Source organism: Xyrauchen texanus, chromosome 34, assembly GCF_025860055.1.
Source record: "Xyrauchen texanus isolate HMW12.3.18 chromosome 34, RBS_HiC_50CHRs, whole genome shotgun sequence".
Classification (NCBI taxonomy): domain Eukaryota; kingdom Metazoa; phylum Chordata; class Actinopteri; order Cypriniformes; family Catostomidae; genus Xyrauchen; species Xyrauchen texanus.
The window spans coordinates 35,505,452-35,529,018 of record NC_068309.1 but is presented as its reverse complement, the minus strand read 5'-3'; the positions used below and the strand labels follow the sequence as shown (position 1 = coordinate 35,529,018).

At 37.7% G+C, this 23,567-nt stretch overlaps 2 protein-coding genes across 5 annotated transcripts in view; one reads left to right on the top strand and one right to left on the bottom strand.

The window, feature by feature from the left end:
• sh3pxd2b (SH3 and PX domains 2B) overlaps positions 1-20,505 on the top strand; it is a 61,825-nt gene extending 41,320 nt beyond the window's left edge. Inside the window, exons 6-15 of one of the 4 annotated variants that reach the window (XM_052103771.1) lie at positions 2,982-3,007; positions 3,479-3,514; positions 6,356-6,490; positions 9,714-9,816; positions 10,803-10,888; positions 13,761-13,878; positions 13,964-14,160; positions 16,819-16,865; positions 17,170-17,295; positions 17,401-20,505. In XM_052103771.1, coding sequence (XP_051959731.1) covers positions 2,982-3,007; positions 3,479-3,514; positions 6,356-6,490; positions 9,714-9,816; positions 10,803-10,888; positions 13,761-13,878; positions 13,964-14,160; positions 16,819-16,865; positions 17,170-17,295; positions 17,401-18,855 — 2,329 coding nt within the window. In that variant the 3' untranslated portion in view covers positions 18,856-20,505. The remainder of the gene's footprint in view (positions 1-2,981; positions 3,008-3,478; positions 3,515-6,355; positions 6,491-9,713; positions 9,817-10,802; positions 10,889-13,760; positions 13,879-13,963; positions 14,161-16,818; positions 16,866-17,169; positions 17,296-17,400) is intronic. The other 3 variants (XM_052103773.1, XM_052103774.1, XM_052103775.1) reach the window with 3 other exon arrangements.
• A 131-nt stretch (positions 20,506-20,636) lies between these two features.
• The window catches only part of stk10 (serine/threonine kinase 10), a 56,602-nt gene continuing 53,671 nt past the window's right edge, over positions 20,637-23,567 (bottom strand). The window contains exon 19 of the mRNA XM_052103770.1: positions 20,637-22,987. Within this exon, the coding sequence (XP_051959730.1) occupies positions 22,847-22,987 (141 nt within the window). The 3' untranslated portion in view covers positions 20,637-22,846. The remainder of the gene's footprint in view (positions 22,988-23,567) is intronic.

Sequence of the window (23,567 nt, the reverse complement as noted above, 5' to 3'; positions counted from 1 at the left end):
CTGCTACTCCTCTATCACACTCTACCATAAAACGTTAGCACTTTAGGGCAGGCCTTGGTCATGGACTCAATTCTAGTATATTGTTTTATGTGATAAAGTTTAGAGATCAGATAGTAGATGACAAACAGATGGTCACTCCATCTCAGAAGTTAACAGGCTGATTGTCAGCATGACTTGTGCCGAATGTTCCACGAATTCAGGAAGGAAAGCTGGCCATCGCTGTTTCACATAGCTGTGACATGCTGTGGATGACGCTAAACTGCATTTTCACGCATTGTACAAGCTGTCCTTTGGGCAGGATGCCCCAAATCACCTTAAACCTTGCTGAAAAAAACAACAACATAGGGGGTCACCACCACCTAGTGTTCAAACAATGTTCTTTGATTAGCTTAAACCAGCAAACTTTCTTGGTTGACTAGCATTCCCAGAAAAAGCTAATGGTCAACCTGCTTCACCATTTTAGTTTTGCTGGTAAACAACATGGCTGTACAGATCCACCAGCTAGACAAGCACCAAACCAGCTTAGAGCACAGGGCTGAATCTAGGGGGATGCTGGGGTGGGCTTTCCCTTATAATTTACTCACCCTCATGCCATCCCAGATGTGTATGACTTACTTTCTTCTGCTGAAAACAAATGAAGATTTTTAGAAGAATACCTCAGCTCTGTAGGTCCATACAATGCAAGTGAATGGTGACCAGAACTTTGAAGTTCCAAAAAGCAGATAACGGTTGCATACAAGTAAGCGTACGACTCCAGTGGTTTAACACATATCTTCAGAAGCGATGTGATGGGTGTGGGTGAGAAACAGATCAATATTTAAACCTCCTATAGTATTCAAAAATGTTACCTTCCTTTTGGTATTCACTGTCATTTTTGGCTGGAAGCTTTGTATGTAGTGCTTTTTTTTTTTTATGATAACGATGATACCATTGTTTTTCCCTGAAGTAAGAACAATAAAATGATGCATTTCTTTTGGGATTTTATGTTATTTTTATCTTATTTACATGTAATTGTCTACATTTTACCATTACATTGCATATACAAATAAGCACACTTTGGGAAAAATAAACTGGACTTCTACAGTATAAGTTGAAACATGAAGAAAATATGAGAATGTGACATAAATTGGTGGCAGATTGCTGCATCTGGTGAACAGAATATAAATAACATGACTTGAAAACAATGTAATTCCAGTAATAGCCAGTAGATGGCTGTAGACCCCTACTGTTTAGTCTGATGACTGTTGTATCCTAATTTATATTTTATCACAAGACGTTATCAATTATTATTTATCAAAGTTTAGTATTTTAAAATGGATTTGAAGTGTCAGTCTTTGCAGTTAATACCATTATGCTTGTCATCAAACCTGACCATGATGTTACAAAGTGAAGAATACAGAATAAGCATTTTTCTACCAATCATTTATTTCAAAAATTCAAATGTAATAACTCGAAGTAAATGCACAATAATGTCAAGAAAATGAACATCAAGAAACAGACATGAACTGCAAAAATCAATTAGCAAAAATTTGTGTATAAAACAGAAGAATCGGAGTAAACATTTTGCAATTTCCAACTTCCTATAGGAAAATTTTATTTTGCAAGTGTGTGTGTGTGTGTGTGTGTGTGTGTGTGTCAGATTGATTTCATCAGCTATAAAACAACAGATGACTTGTAATGCCAACAATGACCAAAACATGGCAGAAGAGCTCCACTTATTGATGCCCTGGTTCTGTGTGTGTGTGTGTGTGTGTGTGTGTGTGTGTGTGTGTGTGTGTGTGTGTGTGTGTGTTCAGCATTGTGTTGTCGTCTCGACCCTTCATTTCTGAGTGTGTGTTTAGCATTGTGACTGATGTATTGTTTTTTTTTTGACAACTGTAAAAATCACCAGTTGATTTTTGTGTGTGAGTGGGTTTATATGTTTTGCACTGAGGATGTTTTAGAGTCTCACCCTGCAATTTATGTCTGTTTTATGTTTTTTTTGTATTTATTTTTTTTATGTTTTTTTTTTTTTTTTGTCTTTCCCATTTCCCATTTTCACTTCCCCAATTTTGACCACAAATACCAAAGGTGTTGCTTTTTTCTTTTTTTACGACTAAGACTAAGATCGAATCGAGCCCAATTTTATTTTAATTTTTTTTCCTGTTCAGATGGCAAATGGATGAAAAGTCTTGTAATGCTCCGATAAAGAAATGCATTTTTATTACATTTTATTTATTTATTTGTCAAAAGGAGGAGGATTAAGTACTTTATTTTTTACTATAAATCTCCACTTTCAATCCTCTTCTCTCTTAAGAGCCACCTACTGGGCAGGAAAGAAAATGTATAGTAAAAAAGGACTGAAATATTGATCTGTTTCTCACCCACACTTATATCACTCCTGAAGACATGGATTAAACAACTGGAGTCGTATGGATTACTTTTAAGATGCCTTTATGTGCTTTTTGGAGCTTCAAAGTTCTAGTCACCATTCATATGCATTGTATGGACCATGTGATTTCCAGACCTGGAAAAGTAATGGAAAGTTGCTAAATCTTTAATGTACTATAAAAATTCTGTGAATTTCCATGGTGAATGTACGTTTTTCTAGTTTTCCTCTGCACTAAAATATCTCTGCAAGATTTTGCACTTGTGTAGTGTAACACTGTGTGATTTGTGAGCGGGTTATTCTTTGGGTTAATGATAAGGTCAAACTGTTCACAAATCGGTCTGATGATTCATTTGTGAATTAGTTTGAATAATTAAAAAAAAAAAATTCATTGGTCAAAAAGGGTTTCTGGGTTTCAGTCATGTGTTGTTATAATGATTGAAATCATAGACAAAAGTCTTCGACAAAAAAAGTTTGAGATATTATGTAGAACACCCTGTAGAATAACTGCATGAATGCTTTTTTTTATTTCAAAATAAAAGCTTTGCCTGATGTCCAATGGATTCTTATTATTAAGAATATTAATACCTAATGTGTATGTCTTTGTTTATAGGGAACCCACTGGAAAGAAGAAGTCAGGTAAGACATTTATTTTATTTGTATTTATTTTTTGTGAAAGTGTAAAGGGTAAGTTGGTCAGGGTATTTAAAGGAATGTTCACCCATCATTTACTCATCCTCATGTTATCCCAAACCTGTAAACTTTCTTTCATCCATCAGCCTTAGTCACAAATCACTTTCATTTAATAGAAAATGAAAGATGCGATGAAAGTTAATGGCGTCTGATGGATGAAAGAAAGTGGTACAGGTTTGAAACATATAGGTGAGTAAATAATGACAGAACTTTCTTCGATTCAGTCGTAATAAAGTTTGTCTGTGGTTAGAGTGCCATCTGGTGGCCAGGCACTTCATAAACTCATCAAGTGTTCTTCCAAGTCAATTTTTCATTCATTTAAGAAACTTGCGTATATCTTGCACCCTTTCTTGTGTTGACTTTTCCTTTTCCACCTCCACCTCTTCACTCGTGCTCTCATTCATGTTCCCTCATCAGGCATTGTGGAGCGAGCGACTTCTTTCCTAAAGAGAGGTAGTAACAGAAACTTGCTTAGCCATGCTTTATGTGTTTGAGCCCTCGACATGTGGCCCCTTCCTTAGGAGGGTGTTCCCTAGATGGGCAAGGGCAAAGCTTGGTGCTCACTTGTGTGGTGTGCATGGCATTGTGGTGGTGGTGGTGGTTTACAGAAGGACTATTGAGCAGATCGTTAGTTCAGAAAATGAGTATGTACTAATAATGATAATAGTCATAGGGTGTATCGCAAGTGCTTTCGACATTTAATCATGTGCAGGATATGAATTATTGATATCTATAGTCCAGTTTTCACTAGTTAAAATGCTAATACTTGAAATCAGCAATGGAATTAATTTTGATATCCGTAACTGCATTTTTACTAGTAGAATTGCACAATGATCTTTCATTGACTCCTGTTTAAAATACAATTATAGGTTTCTAGAACTTCTTTCTTAGTTGTTGAAATTCCAAATGCACATTAGCAATGCAATTCTTACTAGTAAAAATGATTGATATATTCATATCAATAATTACATTGTTACTAGTGCAAATGTCCAGTCCTGATATCAACTATGGAATTACAACTCATACAAATGCTGTTTTTTGACATCTGTGGAATGAGTAAGAACGTCATTAAGATATCTTTAATTACTCTTACATTGACTGGCATCTGAAATACATTTCCAGATATCAAAAATGAGCATTTTTACAAGTTGTAATTCAGTTGAATTGTATGTCTTTAATTCATATTCCACACGTGATTGAATGTCAAAAGGTTTTGCGGTAGCAATGAATATTTGTTTTCATAAGGAAAAAGAGAGCAGCGCCTACACTAGATTATTTATTGATTTATTTTGGTCTTGGTTTTGCAGTAAAACATATTTCAATATCCTTAAAACAAGATGCATTTACTTGAGAAGACATAAGACTTTTAAGGCATAGTTCACCCAAAAATAAGAATTCTCTCATCATTTACTCACCCTCATACCATCCCAGATGTGTATGACTTTCTCTCTTCTGCTCAACACAAATAAAGATTTAGAGGAATATCTCAGATCTGTAGTTTCATACAAGGCAAGTGAATGGTGACCAGAAAAGACACATAAAGACAGCATAAAATGAATCCATACAACTCGAGTGCTTTAAAATGTCTTCTGAAGTGATGCAATCACTTTGGGTGAGAAACGGATCAATATTTAAGTCATTTTCTTCTATAAATCTCCATTTTTACTTTCACATTCTAAAAGGGAAAGTTAAAGTGGAGATTTAGAGTAAAAAAGTATTTTAATTTTCACCTGTTTCTCAGCCAAAATGACTGCATCACTTCAGAAGACATATTTTAAAGCACTCAAGTCGTTTGAATTACTACTTTGCTACCTTTATGTGCTTTTTGGGGCTTCAAAGTTCTGGACAACATTCACTTACATTAAGACCTACAAAGCTGAGATATTCTAAAAATCTTTATTTCTGTTCTGCAGAAGAAATAAAGTCATACACATCTTGGCATGAGGGTGAGTTAATGATGAGAGAAGTCTTATTTTTAGAGAACTTTAATTAAATTTAGTGAGATGTGTGCTTAAATGCAGTGGGGTGAGAAAAATAATAAATCAATGGGAAAACAAGTTTATTGATTTTTTTTTTCCTCAAATAGTTTTGCCAGTTGTTTTTAGGGACAAATTGGCCACTATTATGTTTAAATGCATCTGGGGTTCCAAAATGTGTCAGACCACAGCAATTCATAATGCAAAGCAAGTACGTGTTGCAGTCTCAATATTGCCAGTGGACATTAGTGTGAACTGTTTGCTTCTACAAAGCACAACAGTCTGGTTCTGGAAATAAATACAAATAAAATCAATAGGGTAATTCATTATTAGCGATAGCTAATAAACATTTAGAGACAGCTCTTCCATGAGCTCCGAGGTTTTTTAATTGATGATATATGCTTCTGCTGAAGCCATCAGTCTACATTATTTAAACCACCACATTAATACAAGAACGCACATTATACGTGTTCAACCGGACTGCACGTTGGCAAAGTGTTGGCCAAGCGCTCGCATCTGATCATGCGTACTTGTGTAAAGTATGTTACTGGCCTTTGTTGTGCTCTCTTCAACCTTGTGATTAAGATGTTCACATCAGGGCTTTAAAAACTGTATAATCATGTCTCTAATGTATTCAGTCATTCAGGGTCCTAAAGGCTTCAGACAACGTCTTTGTGGCTTTTTAGCTGAATTCAGTAGAACAACTACTTTTATATGAGAATGATTTCATCAGTGTTCAATGAAAAAGTTCATAAATGATGACAAAATATTCATTTTTGGCTGAAATATACCTTGTAATGTTCCAAACATATGGAGCAATTTCATCAATCATGTACTTATTATCTCCACCTTTCTGCAAAAACATATTTGAAATGTAAATATATGTGTTTTTGAGGTAACCTCATGAAATCATTCACAGACACAAGCAAAGAAATGAATCTGGAACACAATCAGTGACTGCTTCAGTGTTTTAATATAAATCATTAAACTAATATTTACGTGCTGCTCTGGTGCTGTTTATACCATCAGTTGTATTGTTTAGGTTCTAATGAATGTTCTTTGTAAAGTAAACTAAAATGTTTCAGTCTAGAAAGCCCTAAAAAAATCATGCATTAAATAATAATTCCACTCCATTTCCATATTTGCTGCAGCGATGTTGATTTGGCGTGGGTTCGCTTCCTCGCAAGATTCCCTGCACTAAAAGTCCAGTTTTGGCTTGTTTTCCTGCTTCGATCTTTTCCAATCACGTTTGCTTCTTTCTTATCTTGTGGTGGAACATCAGGAGAGTTGTTGATACCTGTTCACTCATTCCCTCTAGGAGGAGACTCGTCCTTGGGCGACCCGCTGATGTTGGATCAGTATGTGGCCGTCACAGACTATGAGAAGCAGGAGAGCTCTGAGGTCAGCCTGTACGTGGGGCAAGTGGTGGAGGTCATTGAGAAGAACGAGTCTGGTATGATACTTTGTTTGAAATCCAAAGAATTTCATAACTTATAACTGCGTACGTGTAGTTTTACATTTTATTGTTCAGTATGAATGACCTATAAACAAGTTATCATACACACAATACATGGAATATTTCCAGAAACATTAGCGTATATTATTAAACCATTAACATTTTTCCCAAATAAGTGAAGACATATATTTTACTCCATGGACAGCCCAATGCAACAAACTACATGCCTTTCTATAAATCAAAACAGTAAAGTATGTGCTGTATTCTTGGTCCTACAGTCAAATCTTGCTAATAATATGGTTATATTCAATTGGGTCATTGTAAAGAAAACTTTTCATTTTTTTAATGATGTTTAATCATTAATCCTTCAGCTGAGACTCCCAGCCTTAGAAACTGCTGAAAAATCATTTTGACATTATATATCTCTGGGTGTACATAAGGTGGCTCCGAAAAACTGTTTTTGTTTTGTTCCCAAGCATGTCAACTGTATCTGAGAAGAAATTTGTGTTGATGAGACAAAGCAATCAAAAGTTAGAGCATAACAAAAATATTTTATCATAGTGTCCAAAAGTCTCTCCAAACAAATAAAACATTAATTGTACATAAGAACTAATTACACATACAAACACAACAATGACTAAAAGTATCTATAGCATGCAGACATGATTTTAGGAATGAGATTTGACAGATTGAGTTTCATTCTGTGCCATTCGAGTCATCACTGAGTCTGTAATTTAACAGTGCCATCTCCTGATGGCCATATGTAACATGGTGTTTCGTGTGGATTATCTAATGATCTATGCATACCTTGTGTGTGGGCTCGTTTGAAAGATAATCATCTCTTCTAATTAATGATATGTGATATTGTATGTTCCGTTTATTTTTCGTAAAGTTATAAGAGAAAATGTGGCATGTAAGCAACACCAACATAATTGTCAAAGACATACAGTTGAAGTCAGAAGTTTACATACGCCTTAGCCAAATACATTTAAACTCAGCTTTTCACAATTCCTGACATTTAATCGTAGAAAATATTCCCTGTCTTAGGTCAGTTAGGATCACTAGTTTATTTTAAGGATGTGTGATATCAGAATTATAGTAGAAAGAATTATTTATTTCAGCTTTAATTTTTCATCACATTCCCAGTGTGTTAGAAGTTTACATACACTTTGTTAGTATTTGGTATTATTGCCTTTAAATTGTTTAACTTGGATCAAACATTTTTGGTAGCCTTCCACAAGCTTCTCACAATAAGTTGCTGGAATTTTGGCCCATTCGTCCAAACAGAACTGGTGTAACTGAATCAGGTTTGTAGGCCTCCTTGCTCGTACAAGCTTTTTCAGTTCTACCCACAAGTTTTCTATCGGATTTAGGCCAGGGCTTTGTGATGGCCACTTCAATACCTTAACTTTGTTGTTCTTAAGCTATTTTGCCACAACTTTGGAGGTATGCTTGGTCATGTCATTGTCCATTTGGAAGACCCATCTGCAACCAAGCTTAAACTTCCTGGCTGATGTCTTGGCACGTTGTTTTAATATATCCACATAATATTCCTTCCTCTTGATGCCATCTATTTTGTGAAATGCACCAGTCCCTCCTGCAGCCAGCACCCGCAAACCATGATGCTTCACGGTTGCTTTCACCTTTTCCTTTCAAATATAACGATGGTCATTATGGCCAAACAGTTAAATTTTTGTTTCATCAGACCAGAGGACATTTCTCCAAAAAGTAAGATCTTTGTCCACATGTGCACATGCAAACTGTAGTTTTTTTATGGTGGTTGTGAGGCAGTGGCTTCTTCCTTGCTGAGCAACCTTTCAGGTTATGTTGATGTAGGACTCGTTTTACTGTGGATATAGATACTTGTCTACCTGTTTCCTCCAGCATCTTCATAAGGTCCTTTGCTGTTGTTCTGGGATTGATTTGCACTTTTCATACCAAACTACTTTAATCTCTAGGAGACAGAATGCATCTCCTTCCTGAGCAGTATGATGGCTGTGAGGTCCCATGGTGTTTATACTTGCGTACTATTGTTAATACAGATGAACGTGGTACTTTCAGGCATTTGTAAATTGCTCCCAAGTTTTTTCTGAGGCCTTTTCTGATTTCTTTTCATTTTCCCATGATATCAAGCAAAGAAGCACTGAGTTTGAAGGTAGGCCTTAAAATACATCCACAGGTACACCTTCTCTCAGAAGCTAATTGGCTAATTGTATAAAGGCTTCACATAATTTTCGGGAATTTTCCAAGCTGCTTAAAGACACACTTAGGGTATGTAAACTTCTGACCCAATGGAATTGTGATTACATTTACATTTATGCATTTGGCAGACGCTTTTATCGAAAGCGACTTACAATGACCACTACGCCATCACCACTCCAGACAATAGTCAGATTAAAAGTGAAACAATCTTTCTGTAAACAATCGCTGGAAAAATTACTCATGTCATGAACAAAGTAGATAATATATGAAATCTGTGGGGTTGTTAAAAAATGTGTTTAAATGTGACAATTTAAGTGCTTGTAAACTTCTGACTTCAACTGTATACATGGCTATTACTCACTTCATTTTTGTCTGGGAGTAAAACACATGAGCTGGTTGTATTCTACTGTTTGAGGGCTTTCCAACAACATATGACAAAGATAAGGTTGATGTTTTTACTAATTCCAATAATATGTAGTCCTTTTTAAAAATACATGTATATAAATGATCAAAACAGAACACTTCTGTTGTGTTGTGCACAATTTTGGTTAGAATGCTAGCATGCATTGGAAAGTAGAGCTCTTAAGCTTTCAAATGACTCCTTTTTGTGTTGACAATTATTCTTTTCTCTTGTTTAAATGGTTAAATTCAGAATTTTCCCCAACTTGGTTAAACAGACTCAATATTGTTTAGTTTATCAGTTGTACAAGTCTTAATGCCTGAAAAAAGCATATTATTGCACCCTTATAAACAAATCTAGAGTTCTGGCAAACTAGCTGCAATCTTGCCACACATTATTTTTACATGCAAATGAGCTTGTGCATTCGCCACAAATGTTTGCCAGACGTTTACAGCTCTTCACCACTAGTGGTGAACCTGCAGAAACCTTTGTAACAATAGACAATTTGCCACAAAGCTTACATGCATGTGAAAACAATCAGTGGCGAATTTGCCACGAACTCTTGATTTATGTTAAGCCAGTTCTGGAGTGTTAAGTAAGGTTGGATTTGCTCAACAGGTTGGTGGTTTGTTAGTTCAGATGACGCTCAGGGTTGGGTACCTGCCACATGTCTTGAAGCTCAGGATGACCCCGATGATTTCTCAATGCCAGGAGAAGAAGGTAACACTCTTTTCATCAAACCTTTCTCATCACAGAGCAAGCTAATGTAATGGAGCCCATGCAGAATAAAACTAGACTCCCTTAAAGGTGAAATGTGTAACTGTTGGATGTCAGAATACTTTCTCCTCTTCCTGTTTAATATGCACAGGCAAGATAAGTAAACCATTGGTAAGTTCCACGGTCTGACATCAGTCAATGTCTGGCTCAACCAGTGGAGTATAGGGTGGGACTACCTGTTTGTCTGACCATTTGAGGATAGGGAAAAAGGGCTGCAAGCCCTATCAACCACCCAGAACCTCCTAACAACATCATAGTAATGTGCTACAAAACATGCCTTTGGAAACCACCTAGTGCTGTCCAGTTTCTTGCCTGGGCAAGCTTCACTCACACTAAGAAAATTTACAAATAGTCCTTTTTTTGCAATTCCGTTTGTTGCTGCTAGTGGTGCAGAAATGACAAATTTCACCTTTAAAGGAAATACATTTTGGAGAAAGTGCCTTACATTTTAAAATGGCAATGATACAAGTGAAGAAGAGTTAATTAGAAGGGATAGTTCACCCCAAAATGAACACAAAAGCCATGAATGTCTCACCCTATGTTGTTCTGTCATCGCCCTGTATGACTTTCTTGATAGTAGATTTTAGTTTGTCACCATTCACATTCATGGCATCATTTGTCCAGTCACTGAAAGTGAATAATGACTGAAGATAACTTTCTGCCCAACATCTCCTTGTGTGTTCCACAAAAGAAATAAAGTCTACGGGTGACGATGACAGAACTTTCAGTTTTGGGTGAACTATCCCTTTAACTGCATGCACACTGTTGAGTCCACTCTTTCACTTAGACAACATGTCTTCGTGAAGTGATGAAAATGTATCTTCAGTTCTGCCCTACATGGCAAAAATTAGATGTTTGGTAACCTAGCCTATCTAGTGTAAATAGAGGTGAAATCAAGGTTCTCTCATGTGTGTGCTTGCTCTCTGCTGGAGTGTGCCGGAAGTTCTGGTCACTGCCGAGGCACGTCGGTCGCCGGCGTACATTAGGGGATCTGTTCAGCACAGGCTTTGGCCAAGGTGGAGAGGAAACCACTTTATCTCTCTGTTTGTGACAATGATTTCCCCACCCTCAGCATGTGTGTCCTTCTGTATGCAATGGTACAGACAACATGCATGACCATAGCATGAATCAATGAATAGGAACATTGTGTAAATGAATGGCTTGTATGTTTTGTTAATTTCCTTCCTTTTACTTTTTCTTAGCTTACATCTTTGTTCACAACAATTTGCCTTTTGTCACCCACTTTCTTTCCTAAGAACTTTGCTTTTCTGAACCCTATAAATGATTTTGAATGATGCATGTTTTGTCATGAAAACATGTCAATATTAACAATCAATCAAACACAATCACAATTTAAACAAAGCAATCATAAATGGTAAGAGCAGGATATAGTGTCACCTACAATCTGTTCTATGTACAACTTTTATTTGCTCCACCTCGAGGGTAAGAATGCAGTACTGAAAGTCTTAGCAGGATAAATAATTTGTAGAGTCCTTCAGAGACCCCTCGTCCACATTTGTTTTTTGGCTTCGTTATAGGCTATGCATTATTTAATTTCACTTAAACCGACTGATCTCTGTTCAGGAGACTCTAGGCTGTCAAGTAAACCATTAAAACTTGCAATGCACACGCTGTTAAACACAATGACCACATACGTGGACTATAGGCTAATTGTCCTTTTATATAGCCTATGTTCACGGTGCATTATCACATTGATAATTGAGAATTTTTTTTGCATGTTTCTTAGGGGCTACTAGTTAGTGCACACAGCAGTCACACTCTGTCTCAGTGACTTCACTTTGTAACACTTTAATAAACCTTGCCCTAATGAGGGACCTGAGCCATATCTAAAGAACAGAATATACTAGACTTAGGGGTGGGCTGTTTTGATTTTGGCCAGTAAGTATCTGCTTAGTAATGCCCACAACCTAGGACACCATGCTAAAAATATTTTGACTTATCATTCCTTTTCTAGGTTACAGTGAGGCACTTACAATGGAACTGAATAGCCGCATTTCCACTATCGGGCCAAATGAGGGCGTGCTAGTGCGTACTATGGCCAGTTGCTTTCCAATTGTCACTTTTGGGGCTTCATCGGGCCACCATGGGGCTTTCTCTGGGTCAACGGTCAATGGCCTTTAGCCCACCGATTACCCTTGGGCCAAATAAGGCCAACCAGGGATTGAGGTGGGATTTGGGGCTGGGGTGGGGGGTGTATGGGCATTGTCCATCAGTCGTTTTATCGGATTTGTACTAAGTGGACCTAAAGAATATACTTTCCATGATTGAGTGAACTTTCATAGACTGTGTGCTGGGACATCGTCCTGCTGTTAGTTGAGACATCAACTGTAACTGCCAGGGTGTCCCTAATGAGTTGTCAATACTAAACTATCATGCGGTTGACATTTAATATAAACTCTGTATTCTAGATTACATGATACCTGATTTTGAGTTTCAGTCTTGCTTGTAAAACGGGCAGGGTGTTTGATGTTGCCGGGTTATGGGCTGGTTTTTGGTCAACGCTGCAAAGTTATTGTCCCGATGATGGGAATGCAGATAGATTTTGGTCTTGCAGCTCGAGGTTCGAGGCTAATGGCCCCGGCTGATAGCCCAGGCTTGCACTGGCCCGATAGTGGAAAACCGTCTAATGGGGCTTAAAAAGGTAGAAATGTGAAACTTGTGATTTTATAAAAGCACTTGCATTCATTCTTCTGTTAAAACTTGTGTATTATTTTACCGGTACAGTTGTTTAAATTCACTTTTGTGGGATTACAGCGTTATGACAACAAAGTTGCAAAATTGGATATAACTTTACACAGAAAAGGTTCGCAAGTGATTTTATCACACTAAAATTATGTTAAAACGCATATTGTTTACGTTTTTTGGACATAGTTTTGAAATGGTGAGTATGTCAACGTTGATGGATTGGCCCCATTCACTTCTATTGTAAATGCCTTGCTGGAACCCAGAGTTTAGATTTATTTGTAAGTTTTTTTTAAAGAGTGACAAGTCTAAATTCATTTTTTTGGTAATCAGCATTATACCACAAATGATGTTGATTAAGCTTAACTTATATTGAAACTGAAACATTCCTTTATTAGAGCACCCAAAAATGTCTTCTGTAGATATCAAATATGTTTGAATGATAAATAGACCGTAATTTAAGTAATTGCCAAATTAATACCAATTCATATTATACTATCAAATCAGATCATTAATAAATTGCTTAAACAGCTGTGCTTTTTCCACTTCCTACTGTCATCTTTGTGTCCAACCCTTTCAGAAATGTCCTCTTCCAGAACATTTTTCTTCCTTGTGCTTTAAAACAAGTCATTTACATGAAGGTTCTCAGCTCCAGGTCATCCTCTCATTTTTGAATGTCAGGCAGAATGTTTTTGCTCAAGAGCACCTGTATTTGGATTTGAAATCATTTAAGATAAACCCAATTTCTCTTTCAAAAAGTTTTTTGGTCAACCCTGGTGCATTCAAAATGTTTAAGGTCATTTTGCAGTACGCAGATATGAAACGAGTATTGGATTCAAAAACCTGAAAAGGAATAAGGAGGAATAAGAAAATGTTTAAACATTGTTCCCATCGTTGAACTGCTATGAATAGAAATAAAACACATTTAAACAACCTAACCTGGTTGTGTCATGTAATGCGTTTAGATTGTGATTTTGTATATTATCATCTTCACCCTATTAAGTCTCTGGCCAGACCCCCCATATAAATAAGCATATAAATTATTTTATTCAGAAAATAAATAGCAATATAGAGGCTTTATATAAATTTTGAAACTGAACAAATAAAACATATATAGGGTACATGGTCTGTAGTGGTTGGATTTTTTTATGAACTAAAAGTAAACACATTCTTTCATGTCTCCAGAGGAAAAGTACACCGCAATCTATCCATACTCTGCCCGTGATCAAGATGAAATCGATTTGGAGAGAGGCATGACTGTTGAGGTCATTCAGAAAAACTTAGAAGGCTGGTGGAAGATCAGGTAAAAACACACACAAATGTCCCCAGAAAAAAAGACCTAAAAATAGTCTCTTCTCAGACTAAGAGTTGACTCCATCCCCTCCCAGGTACCAGGAAAAAGAGGGGTGGGCCCCAGCATCCTATCTGAAGAAGGCTGACATTCTCAGTCAGAAGATGGCGGCTGGTGCTCCAGTTCACGCCAGCACTAATGATCTAGATGTGGCTGGCAAACAGCAGAATGCCAGCAAGGAAAACAAGGACAATCAGCGGGACCGATTTTCACCATTCTCCGACAGCAAGCGCAGTAAGTACACCTAAAAAAAAGGTTTCTTATGGGGGAAAAAAAAAATACTAATTGAACCTATGAATACTAGGGTTGGGACGATTCACTCTGACAGTGATTCAATTTGATTCCAATTCTCTACGTAACAATTAATCTGAACTTTGAAACCAGTAAGTACAGATGAAATGTCATGTGCAGGCAGATACGATCCAGGTTTTAAGCAGGCTCATAGAATGAAAAACTCTATTAGTAGCATGTAAAGGCAATTATACATTGGATGTGGTAACCGTAAGATCCCCATTCATTTTGGGATAGGGAAAGGGGCATCAGACAGCTACACGGAGATGCCTCCGCTTGTCAAGCTCATTCAGGAGAGTCCAATCGCATTTTCATGCAGAACTGTTTGCAGCACACACTGCAAAATCTACAAAAATGTTTGTCACTTCTCAACGGAGCTTACGCTACGCCTACATCATACGCCGGAACTTGAATCTCTTGTGAAAGTGCGGACGGCCATTACCGGAAGCCAGTGATTATAGTTGATAAAGTTATAAATATGGATATTTGTCATACAAAAATGCCCACATCACTTCAGAAGGCCTTTATTAACCCCCTGGAGCCGTATGATTACTTTTTTGATGGATTGATGCGCTTTTTTGGGCTTCAAAATCTAAGGTACCATAAACTCCCATTCTAAAGCTTGGAAGAGCCAGGATAATCTTTTATATAACTCACGTTTGGCTGAAAGAAGAAAAGTCATATACACCTAGTATGGCTTGAGGGTGAGTAAATTATGCGATAATTTTCATTTTTGGGTGAACTAAACCTTTAAGGTACTAAAGATTTCCAAAGCCTCCTCAATCAGGCTATGCATATACAGTATATAATATACAGTGAGGGAAAAAAATATTTGATCCCCTGCTGATTTTGTATGTTTGCCCACTGACAAACAAAGGATCAGTCTGTAATTTTAATGGTAGGTTAATTTGAACAGTGAGAGACAGAACAACAACCAAAAAATCCTGAAAAACGCATGTCAAAAATATTATAAATTGAATTGCATTTTAATGAGGGAAATAAGTATTCGACCCCCTCTCAATCAGAGATTTCTGGCTCCCAGGTGTCTTTTATACAGGTAACGAGCTGAGATTAGGAGCACACTCTTAAAGGGAGTGCTCATAATCTCAGTTTGTTACCTGTATAAAAGACCTGTTCACAGAAGCAATCAATCAATCAGATTCCAAACTCTCCACCATGGCCAAGACCAAAGAGCTGTCCAAGGATGTCAGGGACAAGATTGTAGATCAACACAAGGCTGGAGTGGGCTACAAGACCATCGCCAATCAGCTTGGTGTGAAGGTGACAACAGTTGGTGCGATTATTCGCTAATGGAAGAAACACAAAAGAACTGTCAATCTCCCTCGGTCTGGGGCTCCATGAAAGCTCTCACCACATGGAGTTGCAATGATCATGAGAACGGTGAGGAATCAGCCCAGAATTACACGGGAGGATCTTGTCAATGATCTCAAGGCAGCTGGGACCATAGTCAAAACATTTGGTAACACACTACGCCGTGAAGGACTGAAATCCTGCAGCGCCCGCAAGGTCCCCCTGGTCAAGAAAGCAAATGTACAGGCTCGTCTGAAGTTTGCCAATGAACATCTGAATGATTCAGAGGAGAACTGGGTGAAAGTGTTGTGGTCAGATGAGACCAAAATCGAGCTCTTTGGCATCAACTCAACTCGCCGTGTTTGGAGGAGGAGGAATGCTGCCTATGCCCCAAGAGCACCATCCCCACTGTCAAACATGGAGGTGGAAACATTATGCTTTGGGGGTGTTTTTCTGCTAAGAGGACAGGACAACTTCACTGCATCAAAGGGACGATGGACAGGGCCATGTACTGTCAAATCTTGGGTGAGAACCTCCTTCCCTCAGCCAGGGCATTGAAAATGGGTCGTGGATGGGTATTCCAGCATGACAATGACCCCAAACACACGGCCAAGGCAACAAAGGAGTGGCTCAAGAAGCACATTAAGGTCCTGGAGTGGCCTAGCCAGTTTCCAGACCTTAATCCCATAGAAAATCTGTGGAGGGAGCTGAAGGTTTGAGTTGCCAAACGTCAGCCTCGAATTCTTAATGACTTGGAGAAGATCTGCAAAGAGGAGTGGGACAAAATCCCTCCTGAGATGTGTGCAAACCTGGTGGCCAACTACAAGAAACGTCTGACCTCTGTGATTGCCAACAAGGGTTTTGCCACCAAATACTAAAGTCATGTTTTGCAGAGGGGTTGAATACTTATTTCCCCTCATTAAAATGCAATTCAATTTATAACATTTTTGATATGTGTTTTTTCTGTATTTTTGTTTTTGTTATTGTGTCTCCCACTGTTCAAATTAACCTACCATTAAAATTATAGACTGATCATTTGTTTGTTGTGGGCAAACATACAATGATCCCTGCTGATAAATACTTTTTTCCTTCACTGTATCAAATAGTTAAAGGATAAGAAGCTGTACCTTAAAACTGCAGTGTAAAATGCCGGTAACACAAAGGCATCGTGAAAATGGTATTGATCCATTTTATTTAAATAGGGGAAAACAATAATATTAGAATTGCCTCAACTTATTTTTTGAGAATGCAATTTAGTCTTTCTGAACTCTGTCCGTTTCACTTTTACAGAAGCAGGGGCGAGACAAAGACCTCCACCACGCCGGGATCTTTCAATAGTAAGATTGAAACTAGTTGTATGAATGTATCAAGTGTTTGTTCTTCTGTTTTCGACATAACTAGGGTTGCCAATTTTCTGCGTACTTCAATACGGGATGGGATTCCCCTTAGTGTTTCACCGCCAATCCTGGACAAATCAAATATGGGACAATAGATGTCCCACATACTTCAGGATATTTATTTGGGCTAAAATATGGGCTTTCAGGCTAATATTGGACAGTTTGCAACACTAATGCCAACTTTGCATAAAATTCAGATATTTTTTTTTTTCTGTCTCATTTGTCTCCCTAACTCCTTGAACAGCCACGAGGAGTGAACCTGCCTAAACCGCCAGTTCCTCCACAAGTAGAGGAGGAGTACTACACCATAGCTGACTTTCAAACAACCATTCCCGATGGCATTAGCTTCCAGTCAGGAGTGAAAGTTGAGGTGAGTACAAAAGGAGACAACACTTAATTCAATACTGGCAAGTTCTCCGATGAATATGTCCAGCTGTTCCACATGCATTTCTACATTTACCTCTGATACTTCCAGGTCATTGAGAAGAACTCCAGTGGTTGGTGGTACATTCAGATAGATGACAAGGAAGGCTGGGCTCCAGTCACATTCATTGATAAGTATAAGAAGACTAGCAATGCCTCTAGGCCTAACTTTTTGGCCCCCCTTCCTGGTGAGATGGCTCAGCTGAAGCTTGATGAAACCTCCAATATTAATGCCAACTCAGTAGATAGTTGGTCTAAACCCCTGCCAGATGAACCTTCATCCAACTCTGATTTTCCCACCCGTCCCAAGCTGAGAGAATGGAAGCCCAATGCAGTCAAAAGCAGTCCCCATCTCTCAGGGCATTTACCCCCACCTCCATCCTCACCCACATCTGAGGAGAAGCCAGCTTTGCCACCCAGAAGAGAGTCCATCAACAAGAGCCTGGAACTGGAGGAGAAACCCAAAATAGACCTTTCCAAACCTCTCCCACCCAAACCACCGGCTCCAGGGGTTATTCTCCCATTGGTGACGCCAAAAGCCACTCCTCTCAAACCGGAAAAACCCCAAGAGATTAAGAAAGAAGAAAAGAACAAGCAACTCCACCTGCGCAATGAGATGGGCTTGGAGTGTGGCCACAAAATTTTGGCCAAGGAGGTGAAAAAGTTTAACCTCAAGCCTGTAGCAAAGCAGCCTCCAAAGCCAAAGCCAGATTTGCATGAAGAAAAGCCTGATTCACCCAGCCCAGCCCTGTTCGTAAAGCCGAAACCAGTTGTCAGACCAAAACCTGCCCCTGCAGCAAAACCAGAGCCAGCAGCTAAGAACGAGTTGGATATCACAAACCTGAGGAGTAAGCTTCGTCCATCTAAGCCTCCAGAGTTTGGTGGCAACTCAAGTGATCCTAGCCAACAGAATGACTCATCCAACAACACCTTAAATAATGGCAAATCAAATGAAGAGCCAAAATGCCCCCCTAAGCAACAAAATGGCCATGACCCATCAGAAATGACTAAACCACATTCAACTGCACCAAAGGAGCCACCACAAAGGCCTTCTGTGGCTCCTCGAAGACCTCCACCACCGAAGAAAGGTGTTGAGCCTGCCAGTCCTACAGAAACCAAAGCTCCTCAAAAAGACTTTCAGGAGGCCAAGCCAGCTGTTCAAGTCAGACCCCCACCACCCAAAACGAAAGCTTTCGCGCTACCAGCCTCTAAGGAGGAGGAACCCAAACCAAAAGTGCCTGTGCCACCAAAGCCCCTCATTAAAACAGAAAAACCTGGACCTCCGAGAGATAAACTCCCGCCCCTGATCAAGGAGCCGGCCAAAGAGGAGCTGTTCTTAGCTGTGGCAGACTTCGAAGGAGACGAGCAGACACCTGGCTTCAAAGAGGGCGCTGTTTTCGAAGTGCTGGAGCGGAGTAACAGTGGCTGGTGGTTTTGTAAAAATGTGAGCGATGGGCCAGTGTTGGAGGGCTGGATCCCTTCAAATTACCTGTCCAAGAAACCTTAGGTACACTGAAACAGCTGCCTTTAATTGAAAACTTATTTAACATCTTTTATTTATGGTACCGTTTTGATATTTTTCACATTACATTCCATCCTTTGTAAATTCAACAGGCCATAATAATTAGGTTGCTTACTTTTTTGTAACACTCCCTTTGGGGAAAACCATGTGATGTTCAATGCTAACATCTGAAAAAAACATCTTATACATTACTTGCCCTTTTTATGTTAATCAAACCTTTTTTTTTAAATGTATCGCTGAAGGTGACTAGCAATATAGTAACGATCTTTTGCTGCCTCAATATATGAAAATTGCGCAGCGCTTTTTGCGTAGTATATGCAAATAAGCAAAACGTGTTGTCTATGTGCAGTGTATATCACCACATATAAATTCTAGATTAGAAATAGAGTATGATTCTATAGTACACACACTACAAAACCTTACAAATGGCAAATTAGAGCTAACATGGCAAAACCAAAGCTTGGAAACCTTTTTAAAGACTTAAACGCTTGCTATTTTTCCATTACAAATCTTGTAGTTTACAGCGTTGGTGTTAATAACTAATAGCAAGCCATAGAAATGTCTTGGTCTTTAAAGAAATTGTTTTCTGGTGCTACTACAAAGCTCTTTATCCAGATGTTGCTTATATTTTTGCTTCAGTTTTAAATTAGCACTTTTCATAGATTTTGTGTAGAATTGTGCACTATGGAAAGTAAAGTTGTGCAGAAACTGACCTGAACAAATGACCTTATGGTTTACAGTACAGTGGCACCCATTTCTATTTTAAGTTCACTTCATGACTATCACTAAAATAGCAACCCCATTTGTTTGCTGTACCAATCGTCTACAATTGTAAATAAGAATAATGGATTACCTCAGAGCAGCCACAATATCGTCTTTTTTTTTTTTTATGCCAGTATTGCCCAAATTTTCATACTGCTGGCAAAAGGTGCTTCGATATTTTACAATCATTGTCAAATGTTTTAACATTCATGTTTGACTGGTTTCAAGCATAGATTTGATAAACAAGTTTATTGTTAACTCTACATTTGAAAGTGTAGTCAGTATGTTACTTAAAATATCTACGTTGTATTTTGACATTTTTATTGTCCATTGTCATTTGTTGATCAGAAAACTAAAATCAGTGTTAAATCGGTGCCCAATCGGATTTGTTGACAATACCGGGAGCACCGAAAATCATTTGCTCACTTTGCTCTATGGTCATCAGCTCCTAGTTGCTTATAAACCTATTTTATCAAACATCCCAACTTTAAAAAGTGTGCAAGCACCCGAGTGAATTAAGAGAGGATAACCGAATGTGTTCTGGTGTGGCTGTACTTTTGCGAGAGAAAGATCATTATACTATGAGGGATGAAACAGAGGGTTAATATGTACTGTGTAGAAAGTGACTGTTAATCTGTGTTTCTCTCATATGTGTATGCAGTAGGCATTGGCAGGAATTGCACTTTGGAAACTCAAATGGGTCTTTTTGCGATTTGTGAGGAAGTTAAAAGGATGACGTGGGAGATGTGTTGACATTTTTTATTTTATTTTTCTCATAATTTTTGTGATACTTGTTTTGTCCATAGTATTTCAAGTTTAGACTAACTGTTTTTTTTTTTACTTAATGTAAACCAAATAAACATTTTAAATAGTTGATGTTTTTTATTTTATGTATAAGGTTTAACTGTCTGATATGACATCTATGAGTGGGACAGTTATCAAGGGTACAGTTGTTTTACTGACTTCCATTTATTCATGTTCTTTAAAGATTTTACAAAGAACTGAAAACATTCTGTATTCATGTCTTTTATGATTTTATTTTATTTATAATCCTAGAGAATTTACGGAAGTGAATTGTGACTATTAGTTCTGCTTTATTGGCACTTTACAGAGAGTAGGCTTGGGATCAATGCCTTTTCACGCATCGATAATCGGAAGATATTCCAGATATAATTAGGGCTGCTCGTTGCACAATAGTCTTTATCTCTTAAGACATAGTTCTCAACACAACTGTAAGCGGCGGTTTAAAGGGAGTCCCACACCGGATGCATCTAATGGACAACATAGTTGGTTCTAAAACTCAAAACAATGATTTATTTTCTACAAAGTTATGCACACACTGCCAATGCTCGGCATCAACTTTCTGAAGTGCAACGGAGCACAACTCACCATGAGGATTTGGAGTGCATTGGGAATTCCAAATTGGGGAGAAATATATATATATATATATATATATTTATTTCTATTTTTAGATCTTTTGATTCAAAAGTAATAAGCTAAAATGTACAAAAACTGTATGTGGCACTAGAGGGTTTGAGAAGACCCCAAATTTTAATTAGTTGCAATTGAGACTCTCTTATGGGTGTACCACATTTAACAACTTTACCAAATATTTCTAGAAGCTGCCATAGTCTCACATATGGGAAGTATCTACACCGCTTCAGTTCTTGGGCTCCAGCTACTCTAAAAGAATTATTTCTATACAAGCGCAAACCGAAATTGATTCAAATAAAGAGAACTCTGTGGGTGACTAATAAACATCTCATTTATTATATGTACTCTTGTAAGACAACAGTTCTTTACACTGCGACATTCATCCACACAAAACCTTTGGTTACTAGACTTAAAGGAATGATCAAAATTGTGCTGGGAAAACATTAAAAACTGGACAACTAGAAATTAAAATTGTATAGGAACTGAAAAACTGGTGTAAATCTCGTACCAAATGTTTATACATGTTTTGGAGAATGGATAAAATAACACAACAGGTCAAATCTGAACACATTTAAAGAAAGAACAACATATTGCACTTTGGTTAGGTGACAGTGCTTTAAACAGCCAACAATATGATAAAACAAAATAGGAAAATATTATAATTTCATACGAAGCATCTTCTTTTTAGCGTAAACAAAAATCAACCCTTATGTTAGTGGAGTCTATAACTTTGGCGTTTGCAGGTACGGTCAGTACCAGCATGGTCTTATCTCGTCCAGTGTGTTGTTGTGTTGTGTTTACAGTAAATGTGCCACTGACAGTTTGGTGGCAGAGTATAACTCACATTGTGGTGAACATTGCAGAATAATAATAAAAGTGGCAAATTAGTTGCGTTCTAATACATACACCAATAAAAAACATCACTGATGACAATAAAATATAACAAGTAAAATAACTTAAATGTACCAATTAAAAGTTGCATTTCTGCAGTTCAGTTTAGTCAAGAACAACTTCTGCAGCAGTTCAAAAAATTACAAATGTAAATTCCTTTGCAACCATTTTTCCAGCAATTAAACTTTTGCATGAGGTTGAATTTGATTATATAATTTGTTAGAAAAGTAAAGTGATATAGTTGCAACTTTAGATATTTTAGTATACATTAAAAGATTATTGAAAAAAAAAAAAAAGTAAAAATATATAAGAATATATAATGATTATACAATATATTTGGCAACAGAAAATTTAACTAAAGATAAAATTTGAAGAGTAGAAGCTTTTAAACGAAGGCAAGAGTGTCTAAATTCAGATTTTGAGTGGTAATTAATAAACTAATCCAAGTGAAACAGCTCAATCCCCCTAATTAATTATTCATGAGCACATGGACCCTTTTTAAATCAATGTATCTTATCAAAGCACTTTTCTCAATGTTGACCAGAAATCAGCCAATGAACAAAAGTATAGCTGGATGTGATTACTGATTTAGACATTCAAATATACCATTACGAGCCAAGTAGGTCAATTTTGGTCATTGATTTTTTTGGTAAATTCTGTACTTGACTAGTTTAAATTTGTTCTTTGGCTTTGCACTGCTTCAGTGTGATAAACACTGTTAATCCAAAACTTGAGCATCAAACAGCACTCACTGGTTGCAGAGGCGATTATTGTGAATTTTCATTGAGATCTGTGAGCTTATATCCGATTAAACCTTCATAAAAGTCTTAAATGTAAAATACTTGGTGTGCAGTCCGCTGATGTGAGGGTGTGTCGTGTGGGCAGCAGCTCATGTGGTGGAGGAATCACCGTACGGCAGGAACTTGGTGAGTTTGTTGGGCGAGCCGAGGTTCTGAAACTCAAAGTCTTCACTCATCTTGAAGAAAATCTCCTGCTCTTTTTTCTTCTGGTTCAGTTCATCCTCCAAAATCTGAGAGGAGACAACACAGTTTACATCTACAACCATCTGTAAAACATCTACGTTTGTAAATGTGTAGCTGTCTTGAACAGCATACAGTGGAAAAAGTGACAATCAATTGTTCATTAATTAACAATGCGGTTAAAACTACAGCTGTAGTTCAGAGTGCTAGAGCAAGCAGAAATCTCTTATTTTAGCTCTCATTTAAAGTCTAAAGTTGGGTGAATTTAATAAAACCTGTAAATAACTTTTCACCAAAATTCTAAATTAAAAGAACTAAAATACAAAGTTATATTTTGCTTAAATGAAGCATATTTTAGGACCATTCAAATTATTTCCATTGTGACATTATTTTCAAGACAATTACGGTAAACGTTTTACAACAACATTCTCAGACATAAACTCATTGGCTGTCTCGTTGAGGAAGGCTTAGCGCTAGATAGGATGCGTCCTTTGAAGGCTGCTGTATACCAAGTGTACTCCTTTAAACGAGCGGTCTTCGTAGGGTTAATGGAATGTATCATTGTTGCTATGACTGCACGCCACTCTTTAACAAGCGCGAGCGCTTCAAGTGAACAAAGTCCCTTTAGAA